The sequence below is a fragment of the Glycine max genome, chromosome 13 (genome assembly GCF_000004515.6).
Source record: "Glycine max cultivar Williams 82 chromosome 13, Glycine_max_v4.0, whole genome shotgun sequence".
NCBI classification, from domain to species: Eukaryota; Viridiplantae; Streptophyta; class Magnoliopsida; order Fabales; family Fabaceae; genus Glycine; species Glycine max.
Genome location: NC_038249.2, coordinates 1,337,785 through 1,349,289, shown reverse-complemented (window position 1 = coordinate 1,349,289; position 11,505 = coordinate 1,337,785). Strand labels below are relative to the sequence as shown.

The 11,505-nt window shown below is 35.3% G+C and overlaps 1 protein-coding gene across 1 annotated transcript; it reads left to right on the top strand.

The window, feature by feature from the left end:
* Positions 1-7,473: 7,473 nt before the first annotated feature.
* Positions 7,474-11,147, top strand: LOC100499666 (putative AP-1 complex subunit sigma-2). Its single transcript, NM_001251100.2, has 7 exons — positions 7,474-7,586; positions 9,557-9,643; positions 9,916-10,007; positions 10,121-10,229; positions 10,335-10,370; positions 10,568-10,654; positions 10,750-11,147. The coding sequence occupies exons 1-7, from the start codon at positions 7,584-7,586 to the stop codon at positions 10,819-10,821; spliced, it is 486 nt and encodes a 161-aa protein (NP_001238029.2). The 5' UTR covers positions 7,474-7,583; the 3' UTR covers positions 10,822-11,147.
* Positions 11,148-11,505: the final 358 nt, after the last annotated feature.

Below are 11,505 nucleotides of genomic sequence, written 5' to 3'. Positions count from 1 at the left end.
AATGATCGAGGGAGATGCGGCGGTGCGAGGATGAAGAATGTGATGCCATAGTCACCAAAACAGCAACAAGGAGGGCCACCAGAGTCAATGAAGAAAAAGGTGGCACCATGGGAGCACCAATGGTTGCTATATTGACACTTAGTAAAGGGGTCGCAACGATGGACAATGGCACCACAACAGACTCAGCCTTAGTGGCTGGCACAACAGTTTCAACAACAGTGAAAGAAACCTGTTGAACAACAGTCGCAGGAGGAGATAAAGGAGCAAGAGCCTCAACGACCGGTGAAGCTGGAGGCACATCTTGCACAATCGTGAGGTGACCCGTAATGGGCCCTAACTCTGTAGCCTGCCTCAGGGCGTGGAGGCTCATAGGAGCCTTTGACTTCTTGCGGCCCAATGGCCTAGCAGCATAATCTCCCTTCCTCTTTACCAAAATAGAGGAAGGAGCACTGAGGGCGACCTCAACAACAACAAAAACAGGACCAACCTTGCCAGTAGGTTGGCCCCCTTCTCCAGCGGATGGAGCAGCAACAGATGGTGGCACGATTCCACCTACAAGTTCGACCTGCTTCACAAGTGGCCTCCAAGCAAAGTCACTCATAATACCGGCAAAGCCTCCAAGACAATAACATAAGCATGTGTTAGATGTTGGTCGACACCAACCTTAGACAACAAACGAGAACAAGGTTAGGCATTTGTAATCCAAGGCAGCGAGAGGACCGCTTTCCAAAGGAAGAGACAAGATGGCCCACGTGTCCAACGAGGCCAACAACTGCTCTAAAATTACTTTGACGACCCTCTTCACAAGGGTCAACAGATCCTCATCATACGACTTGAACCTAGTGGGATCAGACTGCCAGTAGAATAGGAAGTGGGGCTCTCGTCCTTCTTAAGCAGCAGTGGCATGCCATCAGCCATGGCATTAGTAGTCACGACCTTGAAAAAGTGGTCCTTAAAACGGTGAAAAATGTTCCAATCAAACTCAAACAACTTCTTGGACACGCTGTTCAAGGAATCCCATCCAATCTTGCCAGACAACTTCATTTGAAGAAAGGACACAAAATTTCAAACGCCCTCACCATTGCCCAACTGATTGGGTGGAGCTGGGAAGAGGCCATATTCAAGTGCTCCAGCAGAGCACACTGAAAAATGGTCAAGGTAGAATGACACCCAGGACCTCAAATAGACATATGTACATAAAGAAGAAAGGTGGATGACCAGGCGCCGCCCTAAAAAATGGGAAGTCATCACTCTTGCAAGCCTGAACGACCATCTTACAAGAGTCCTCAGGGTTCGCCAGCTTCACCTGGCGCTGAAGTGCAGCGACACTCGTCGCCTAAGTCAGACAGGACTTACACTTCAACATGTCATCCCTCACCCACTCATAGCCAACAACGACCAAAATGGACGACAGCGACCTAACACTCACGCTAGGTCGTACACGAGGAGACGACCTCACATCTCCATCACCACTAGCTCTCCTCGTACCCCTGAAAGCACAAGAGGGGAGGATCATAGTAACCGGGACTAGCTCCCCAGCAGCAGTAGAAAGTCGTACCCTTCCGTGAGGGCGAGAAGTGCCCCCACCAATTCACCGCGAGGTCTTCACCCTCTCCGAGGAGGATGACTTGCTATAAGAGGCACCTTGGCGAGTAACCTCAGAGGATGAACCGCCTATCGAGATGACCTTTCAATCCATGATGGGTGCTCAATTGAGCCCCCAGAATCATTGTCGCCCAGTCCAATGGTGGAATCATACAAAAAAGAAGACATTGTGGTGGACGAAAAGGGAAACCAAAAGTCAAAAAAGCACAAGGAATCAAGAATGAACGAGAGTAAGCGAGGAAGTAAGAAGACAATGAACAATGACTCAAAATCACACGTCCACTCCATTTATAGGGGAGATGGACTTTTCGATAACTGGCGGGAGCTAAAGAGATGCCCTAGAATTTCGCACCATAACGTTCACCCAGTCACACACGACCATTACTCTAGTACGTGTACCGCACGCGCCTACTGTAGCAGATAACCATTATGTGTTGTCTCTAATGCACTCTCCAACGATTAGAAAAAGGGTAGAGTTGTCAAATTTGACGACTTACCTTACCTAGCATGCCAAATACACGTCCATCACGGACAACTTGATAGAAGCAACCCAAACAACACATGTCCAGGCTCGGGGGCTTGACAAGCCACATTGACCTGCAACACTCCTATTCATCAAGGCTACCATGCCCGACACTAGACAATACTCGTCCACACCTGGGGGTTTGACTAACTCATCACCCTCTGCTTGTCAAGATTACTACCCCAGTCGTCAGATAGATTCCCTCGATGAGGGGCAATCTACTTCGACACTGGACAACCTCTTTCGCCCGCATTCCAGCTCAGAGCTTGGGGGGCTTATGTACTATTCAGGGCCCACAAAATCTATGTGGCATCCCACATGGCACCCAGAGACATGTGTCCACCCTCCATGTCAACCCTACTACAGGAGCGCAAACGCTTAGCCCTTAGCAGCCATGCTCCCCAACCAACAGGTTATCTCTAACCTACTCATATTTGAATACATTCGAATATATTATTTGTTGGCATATATTAATTTATCTATTGTAGATGCAATGGTCTTTGATGTTTTGATGATGATCATGATGATGTGTTACAATTGATGCAAATGGGCTTTTCAAGATTGAATTCAAGACAATACTTCAAGATTACAAGTCACAACATCAAGATGATCACTAGAATATTAGGAAGGGAATTCCTAATTGAATTAGCAAAGGTTTGGCCAAGTGATTTAAATTAAAAAGGTGTTTCTCAAAGGTTTTACTCTCTGATAATCGATTACTAGAGGATGTAATCGATTACCAGTGGCCAAATACGTTTTATAACAGCTACAAAAATTTGAATTCGAAATTTTAGACTGTGTAATCGATTACCAGCAGTTAGTAAACGTTTTAATTCAAATTTTAAAAGCTGTAATCGATTACACAATTACTGTAATCGATTACCAGACAGGATTTTCAGAAATATAATTTCAAGAGTCACAACTTTTCAAAGGCTTTATTCATAACCACCAATGGTCTATATATATGTGACTTAAACACGAAATTGCTCAGAGATTTTCAGAACAACAAGTGTTTATCCTCTCAAAGAGCAAATTCATTTTATCCTCTTAAGAATTCCTTGGCCAATTCAATTGCAATTCATTAAGGAATTATTTGAGTGCTCAATCTGTAAAATCCATCTCTTTCTAGAGAGATTTGTTCTTCTTCTTCTTCTCATTCTCTAAGGGATTAAGAGACTGTGAGTCTCTTGTTGTAAAGAAATTCTAAACACAAAGGAAGGATTGTCCTTGTGTGTTTAGAACTTGTAAAAGGAATTTACAAGATAGTGGAACTCTCAAGCGGGTTGCTTGGGGACTGGACGTAGGCACAAGGGTGTGGCCGAACCAGTATAAAATTGAGTTTGCATTTTCTCTTCCCTTAATCTCCTTTATTTATTATAGCTTTATATTCATATTCAAATTGTTTCATTTGAATTAATATTTAAGAAGATTGTCATTAAGGGAATTCATAACTTGAGTAAAAAGTGAAATAGATTTTTAATTAGGGGAAATAGTTTGGAATATCTTAATTCAACCCCCCCCCCCCTTCTTAAGATATCTGAGGCCACTTGTCTAACATCTATAAGTCCATGCATTATCTACAAGGTATGATTATCTTTTACCTTTATCTATAATTCAAATGTTTATCTCTAACATTATCTTTAAGCTCCCGGCTATATCTATAAATCGGGAATTATCTACAAGGCTACAACAGCCCCTACAAATAAGGACCAACACCCTCTCTCAACTAATATAAATACAGGTTCCATCGAACCACTCTACACAACTTGCTCACACACTCAGCACACGACAACAAGCATGTGCCTCTCTCTCTCTCTCTCTCTCTCTCGCTCATACGAGCTCCATTACAACATATACTTGCTTTACTCTCCTCACACATGTTCTTACTTGAGCATCAAGGTCCTTTGTTTTGCAGGTTCCCCCTCCTATCAAAGGCACTTCTTTAAGCCGACGTGTGAAGTTCGAGACCCCACTCAGTCATGTCCACCCTAATGTGCCACAGTTCCAAATTTTGATGAGAGCATATGTGTGTGTGTGTGTACTTATAAAACAACCACAAATTTATTCACTCAACAAAAGAACATTCCAATAAATAAACACCAATACTTCATTGCATTCAATTCTTGAACAAACAATTATCTCTAACATAACTTAGTGATTCCCAAAATCACTAGACTCAATTCTTTGGTTTCTAGAACTGGTGTGGATCTCAAATTCTTCAAAAGGTCTATGAGCTCATATTCATGCAATGACGTCCCACTACCTTCTCCATCATAGATGAAGGTATCCAAAATCTCTTTCTCATCCTAAATAAAGGTATCTCAACATATTAATTTCTCAAAATAAAAAGAATATTCATCTTCATCGCTTCTTAAAAGGTGATGACCAACACACACATAATTACAAAATATCATTCTAAATAACTACCAAACAAATTTCCTAGTTCTTTACACAAGATAGTAATTCATAAGATCATACCATAAATTATAACATCATAAAAGTCAATTAATAATTAACTATTAAACAAAACACACAGATATACACATCAAGATATATTTTAATTGGTATATACATAATTAGACACAAAATTGGACACATTGATTCATGAATTTCAAAATAAGTTCCACCAATATATGCATATACATTTGCAAAGCCTTTTGTTAATTTCAACCAAGCACCGGACACACCTTTTCTTATCCTTTTATACCTATATAGCAATAGTAAATCTCAACACCATTCTCCTTGAATGTTAATTCTATATGTGAGAGAAGTATCAAACACATCACGGTGTTGGAAGAAAATATTACCATGAGACCCATATATTATATATAAACACGATAATTCAACCATTTAATCCATGATATTTAGGCACTACTAATACCAAGTCCTTTATAACACAAAATAAATGCATCTTTCAATAATCATACCATGGAAGTTTAGGAAAAAAATATTTTACTCACCTCTTCAAGCACATAATAATTCACATATTCTTCGCTTATTATTCGTCTTCTCCATTTAGTAGATCAATATGTTTCTCTTTATTTCTACTTTCTTCTCAATCCATTATGATCTACTAATTTTCTATTTTCTGAGAGAGACCATTTATAAAATTCTAAGAGAAGAGAATTGTGCATCCTTATATAATTAAAAAAAATATATGATTTAAGATTGGGTCACATGAGATATATTCTCAATAGGTTTGGCTAATCAAATCTTTCTCTATCTTTTCCTACTCTATTATCTAAATTTATCTAATTAATATTATTATCTAATATTTCATTTTCTTTCAAAATACATTAAAATGAAACATGATAAGATTTAAATCGTTCTAAATGTTTACAAATTCAAAGATAACAAATATATCATCCAAACTAGATATAGAATGTTTTATTATTAATATAATAATTATCTTTACAATAATAATCTTTTAATTAGGATATGGAATTGTCATGCTTTCTTTTATTATTATAAAATAATCTCAATAATCTTATATCAATCACCTAATTTTTCTATTGATAAGATAATTATTTAACTCAATCAATTTTCAATAAAGTAATTAAAACATACATATTTTTTTTATTCAATATTTCAACAATATTTAATATATCATAATACAAGTATTCCACACACATATATATAATCATTTTAATTCAATCAAATTCTTATATTAATAATTTTTAAATTAAAACTAATAACAATTATTATATTAAAAGTTTAGGATGTTACTATCTTCTCGTGAGGGTAAAGGGTGATTTTTGGTGAAAGAGGAAGAGAAATGAAGAGAGAAACATAGACTATACCTAATTCATCTAAACCTAATTCTAAACTAAAAAGTCACACATTATAAATTTACAAGAAAGAAAAATTGACAAATTTTTTTTTAAGAACTAAAAAAGAACTTTGGGTATTTTGCATGGAAAAAAAAACGTATTTTAAAGTTTATTAATTTATGTTTCGTTGAATAGAAACTATTCTAAAATATTCAAATAAAGTGTAACCCACGTATGATGTATTAATTTTTTTTTTTTTTTGTAAAAAGCATTAAATATTGAGGCATACGAAATAGGGTTGAGGAATCCAACAGATAAGACCAAGCCAACAAACTAAATAATTCACCTTCTTGTCTTGCATCAACAATGTAGTGTTTTAGGTTTGTGTGAAAATACATTACAATTAGTGTTTTCTTTCTACAATTTCAATTAATTGTTTATACATATGTCTGATATTTCATTCTTCTCATCTATGCGAAGTTCTTGGTCGTTGAACAATGTCAACAATTTATCAAATGAAGTGTCGGGAGAATATTCATTTGACTGCCATTTAGATCCACTATTGAATGTAAACGTGTGTGCAAGCGATGATTAGTTTCCTCTATTTTTATTTAATAAATATATAAAAGATAATAGTTATAACAATAGCAAATAATTGTTTTAAAGTTAATAATCTAAAATTGTATTATTGTAAGATTGTTATATTTATGTGTCACGTGTTTTAATGTTAGTTTATAGTGATAACTAATAAATTATATTTTTCATGTTTAAAATTATTTATATTACTTGTGACATGTCTAAATTGATATTTTTTGAATTCTTATTCATAATTAGTTTTAAAAAAAATATATTCATGATTAGTTAAGAAAATCAAAGGAAAGATATTTATTATATGAATTTAATTTTCTGTTAATGATTTTTTATATCATCAACCAATTAAAAATTATTTTATGTATGAATTTTAAAATAATGACTATAAAAGTCAACAATTTTTATAGTTTATCTTATAAAAAAAACAATAGATGAAAATATTACTTTTCTTACATTTTTGGTTTATTCAAATTAAATTCTTGCTGTACCAAAAACATAATTTATTGGTATAATATAATTTAAAATATAACATTTATAAGGAATATTGAATAATTTTTAAACAAATTTGAATCTTCATTTGAAAAGTGAGATGCATATTTTTATTTATATGATCATGTATGTTTTTTTATTTTTTAGTACATGTATTATGAATTTATATATCAAATTAAATTAATATTCCTTACTTTTAATTAATTATTACTTAATAATTTTATTTTTTAATTAATATTTAGTTTTTGTTGTATGTTCTTGTATGGGATGAACTCAGTCTGTTATGCATTAATTATAAGACAATTACCGTACTGACTAAACTAAGGATGTCAATTATTAATATTCAGCTTTGAATTTAAAATTAAATCATCATAAAATATTTTTAAATTAATATCACTAAAATAGTCATTTACTACTTGAATTATTTTTTATTTCTTTAATGTGTTATTTATTTTATGTTATTCCAAATATAATAACGTGGGGCGTTAAACACACATTCATCTTTTTGTTCGTGTTGTGTTTGCTTTGAAGAAGTGAGGGGTGTTCTTTGTTGGTGAATACACCCACTCACGCGTTCGTGGTTGCAGGCTCTAATCAGATCCCAAATGGTATATGCAGTGAACTTCTCTTTGCATTTCTTTTAAATCCTTATTTGTCATTTGTTCGCATATCACTTTGATTTATGTCTTCAGTTTCTGAATTTTGCATCTTAATCAGATCTAACTTAGCTACAGATCAAGTACAAGCACTTGGGCTGCGTTCTAGATGTTTTTTTGCCATCTGGGTCGTATTTTTAATTCAGTTTTAAAATTTTGACGCTGTTGGACTCTCTAGTCAATTTTGGTGCATACGAGTTGAAATTGTTCATTGTAATTCATGCCAAGCATCTATGCTTGATTGTTAGGTTAGGTTTTAGATTCTTATGCTAAATTTCGGTTGAGTGATGATCGCTCTTTTCATGACATGATTTGATTAATCTGTGTGGAGATGGGGCACCAAATCTGAAAGGGAAAATAAAATGGTTAGAGAAAAATTCACCCTCATAAGTCATCCAAATTTTCCATGTTCCTCTTTGGTGTGCTTTGAGGGTGAAGCTTGGCGCAATGGTCATTGTTTTAAATTGTGGTTGTGGTTATGCCTTACATTTTATAAGTAATAATAGCATGGTATTGTGTATTCCATATGCAAATTTTTGTTTTTTAAATCATTCGATTATATGTAGAAAGAGTAGTATGAAAAAGAGGGTATTTACAATTTTATCTGATCTATCAGGAACCTAGTTTAATTTTATTGACCCAGACTTTTTTTTTTTCATACCAGAAAACTTTTAACAATTTTTATTTGAATTAGAAGAAAACATAACTGACAAAAAAGAAACTGATCTTTGATATATATATATATATACACACACACATATGGCCACAATTGCAGTTACAATGTGGTTGCCCCAGGGTTTTAAATAGCACTGATATGGCAGCAGAGCGGCCCCTGCCTGCTACAGGGGCTGCCATAGCGAAGCAGTTTAGTGTGTGGCTGTAGCAAACCAAATAGTGGTCTGAAGAACAGTGGACGTAGCATTGCTATGTGTTGATTCCAAAAAGAACTCTGAATAGAGGCAATAGGGGGGTTTCTTGGAGGGTTATTTTTGGATTTTCAACTTTCAAAAATGAAATCTACCGCTGTAATAGTAGTGAAAATGATAAAGAAGGCTTGGATTTAGAAAATGGTGATTGATAATTGATGATTCCTATCTAGGAACTTTATATTGTTCATTATGAATGTCATTCGCATAGCGAAGAGCCTCTGGCAAATGGGGTACGAAGTTTTTATAGTATACATTATATAAACTATATAAAAAATTCAAAAGAACGTCTATCCTGCTATCTGCTATCCCACTATAGCATTTTTGGGGCCAGCTGCTATGCACCAGTATCTGGAATTTGAAACATTGGGTTACACAATAAAAACCTCGATAATGCAGCGGCAATTGCGGTTGCAGACTGCATTTAAAAACACTGGGCCAATGGAAAGGTTTCTGCCTTAACCTGAAGGTTATGTGTTCAAATCGTAGTAGTGACCTTGCTGCTGGCAACTATAAGGCTGTGCACATTTACTTTTCCTCGACCTTGTTAGGTAGGATAAGTCTGTGTACTTGGTTTCCCTTTATACGAAAAAAATGAACCAGAGTCATCAATGTTATACCCTGTTTCCTCTGGGGCTTTTGAATTATGTGGTAATTAATTGTGTAAATTAGCCAAAGTCTGTCACTCTGTTGTCTAAATCAGATGTCTATATAGCTCCTGAAAAGTACCTAGTTCTTGCTTGTGCGTGTCCTCATGTATGCTGAAAAATCTATATATCCGAACATGATTTGTTGTCTTACGGCATACATGGTAGGAGGGCTTGTCAATTTTCTTTCATATTTTGGCATAAAAGTAGGCAACTTTAAGATGGTAGAATAGGATCTCTTTCCACTTTGTAATTTGGAATGCGGATTTTGGGGTTTCTAGTTATAACATGCATGTTCTTTTATTTATTTCCAATGTGAGTGAACATGTTTTATGCCTCTGCTATGTAGATCAACTTTGTGCTTCTCATTAGTCGCCAAGGGAAGGTGAGACTGACAAAATGGTACTCACCTTATTCTCAGAAAGAAAGGAGTAAGGTAACTAATGAATTTCCTTTGCATACTTTTTCCTTATTTTACATATAGCATAGTAACTACTTAATAATTTCTTAAGATCTTCATTTCCTTATGTATATTTAGAATCTTTAAATGTTGAGCACAGTATATTTTTTCCTCTGATATTGTTTACTTTTTCATATTGCATTGGCATTGATGGTATTATCATGACTACTGCACGTCAGACACTGCACATCAAACTTTACATTCTGCAAATTAACTATCCTTACTATGTGTAATTTATTTTTTAAAAGGTAATCCGTGAGCTCAGTGGAATGATTCTTTCCCGTGCTCCCAAGCAATGTAATTTTGTAGAATGGCGAGGACATAAAGTTGTTTATAAAAGGTATAGCGATGGAGATACCAGTTCTTTTGTCATATATTGCAACTCCTTTTCTAGGCACCCTTCTGTTTGTCGTGGTAATTAACTGAGTCTTTACATATGTATATCTGGTGCAGGTATGCTAGTCTCTATTTCTGCATGTGCATTGATCAAGATGACAATGAATTAGAAGTCCTTGAAATAATTCATCATTTTGTGGAGATTCTTGACCGGTATTTTGGCAGTGTGAGTTCTCATAAGCTTTGGCATTTGAAGGACAGGACTTGGTTTACTTAGAAACACTCCAATTATTCTAGTAAGGTTTTACAATGATTGTTTCGTGGTTTGCAGGTCTGTGAACTGGACTTAATATTCAACTTTCACAAGGTTTGTATGTGGCCATGGCCTATGTTCGTTAGTCGAAAAAGTGGCTACTTTTTTTTCTTTCGTCTATTACCATTATAGATGATTCTTCCCATATAGATCCACCCTGAATTAACTTCAATGGTTGATTGCATAAATTGCAAGTTTGTTTTTGTGAAGTAAGGTTCCTTCTGATCTGAGTTTTGTTTGTATTGTTGAAGGCCTACTATATACTAGATGAAATTCTAATTGCCGGTGAGCTTCAAGAGTCCAGCAAGAAAACAGTTGCTCGATTGATAGCAGCACAGGTATGGAACAATTTTTCTCTTTCTTAAATGCTTTGCTGAGAAGTCTCATTCTCAATGTTAGATTGAATGCGTTTTACTTTAATACCGACTTTCAGGATTCGTTGGTGGAGAATGCGAAGGAAGAAGTCAGTTCATTAAGTAATATAATTGCACAAGCCACTAAGTGAGGAAAACAAATGTTTCAGTTTCCTGCTCCTCATATAGTATGTCGAATTGTCAATGTCCGATTTTACTGTTACTAAGTTGTCTTTCTTGATGTTGTCTTTCTCACATATCATGTTTGTGTATGCCTGAACTGTATTACTTGTTGTGGTGAGATTGAGCCCCCAGGGTTACTTTTACTTTGCATGTTCTGAGATTGAAATTGAATAGATTCCTTGGTAATATCCTTTTTCTTTTTCCCATTTTGTAATATATTGTTTGCTATAAAGAGTTTGTAAGAATGATTAGAAATTATTTTAATAGGTAGAGTATTATTTTCATGGATAAGAAATTATCGTAAATAACGCCTACGTTGTTTGTGGTCTTACTTGTAAAGCACTGACAATTTGGCTAATCCAGTAAATATGTTATAGCTCCGTCCGAACTATGCTTGAACTTTTTGGTGATCTTGGCCTGAGACTCGTTTTATTCATTCTTCCATATCTTTCACTCGATCCATCTTTGGAGTAGGTATAGGTGATGCTGGATACAAGCACCTAAAGGTGATATAGTGCGTGTTTGTATTTACGTTTTGTTAAATCTAATGCCCATGCATCTCCGCCCTTCCTATGTTTTTGTCTGGGAGACCGCAAAATGTCTGCTGAACATGGGCAGAACAGCTAATCTGAACTCACTCATTATCCTCATAC

Bases quoted from the DNA above. Each gene is read 5' to 3' on its own strand.
- LOC100499666 (NM_001251100.2), top strand. The intron at 10,230-10,334 runs GTGAGTTCTCAT...CGTGGTTTGCAG, and splicing joins TTGACCGGTATTTTGGCAGT to GTCTGTGAACTGGACTTAAT. The intron at 10,655-10,749 runs GTATGGAACAAT...ACCGACTTTCAG, and splicing joins CTCGATTGATAGCAGCACAG to GATTCGTTGGTGGAGAATGC.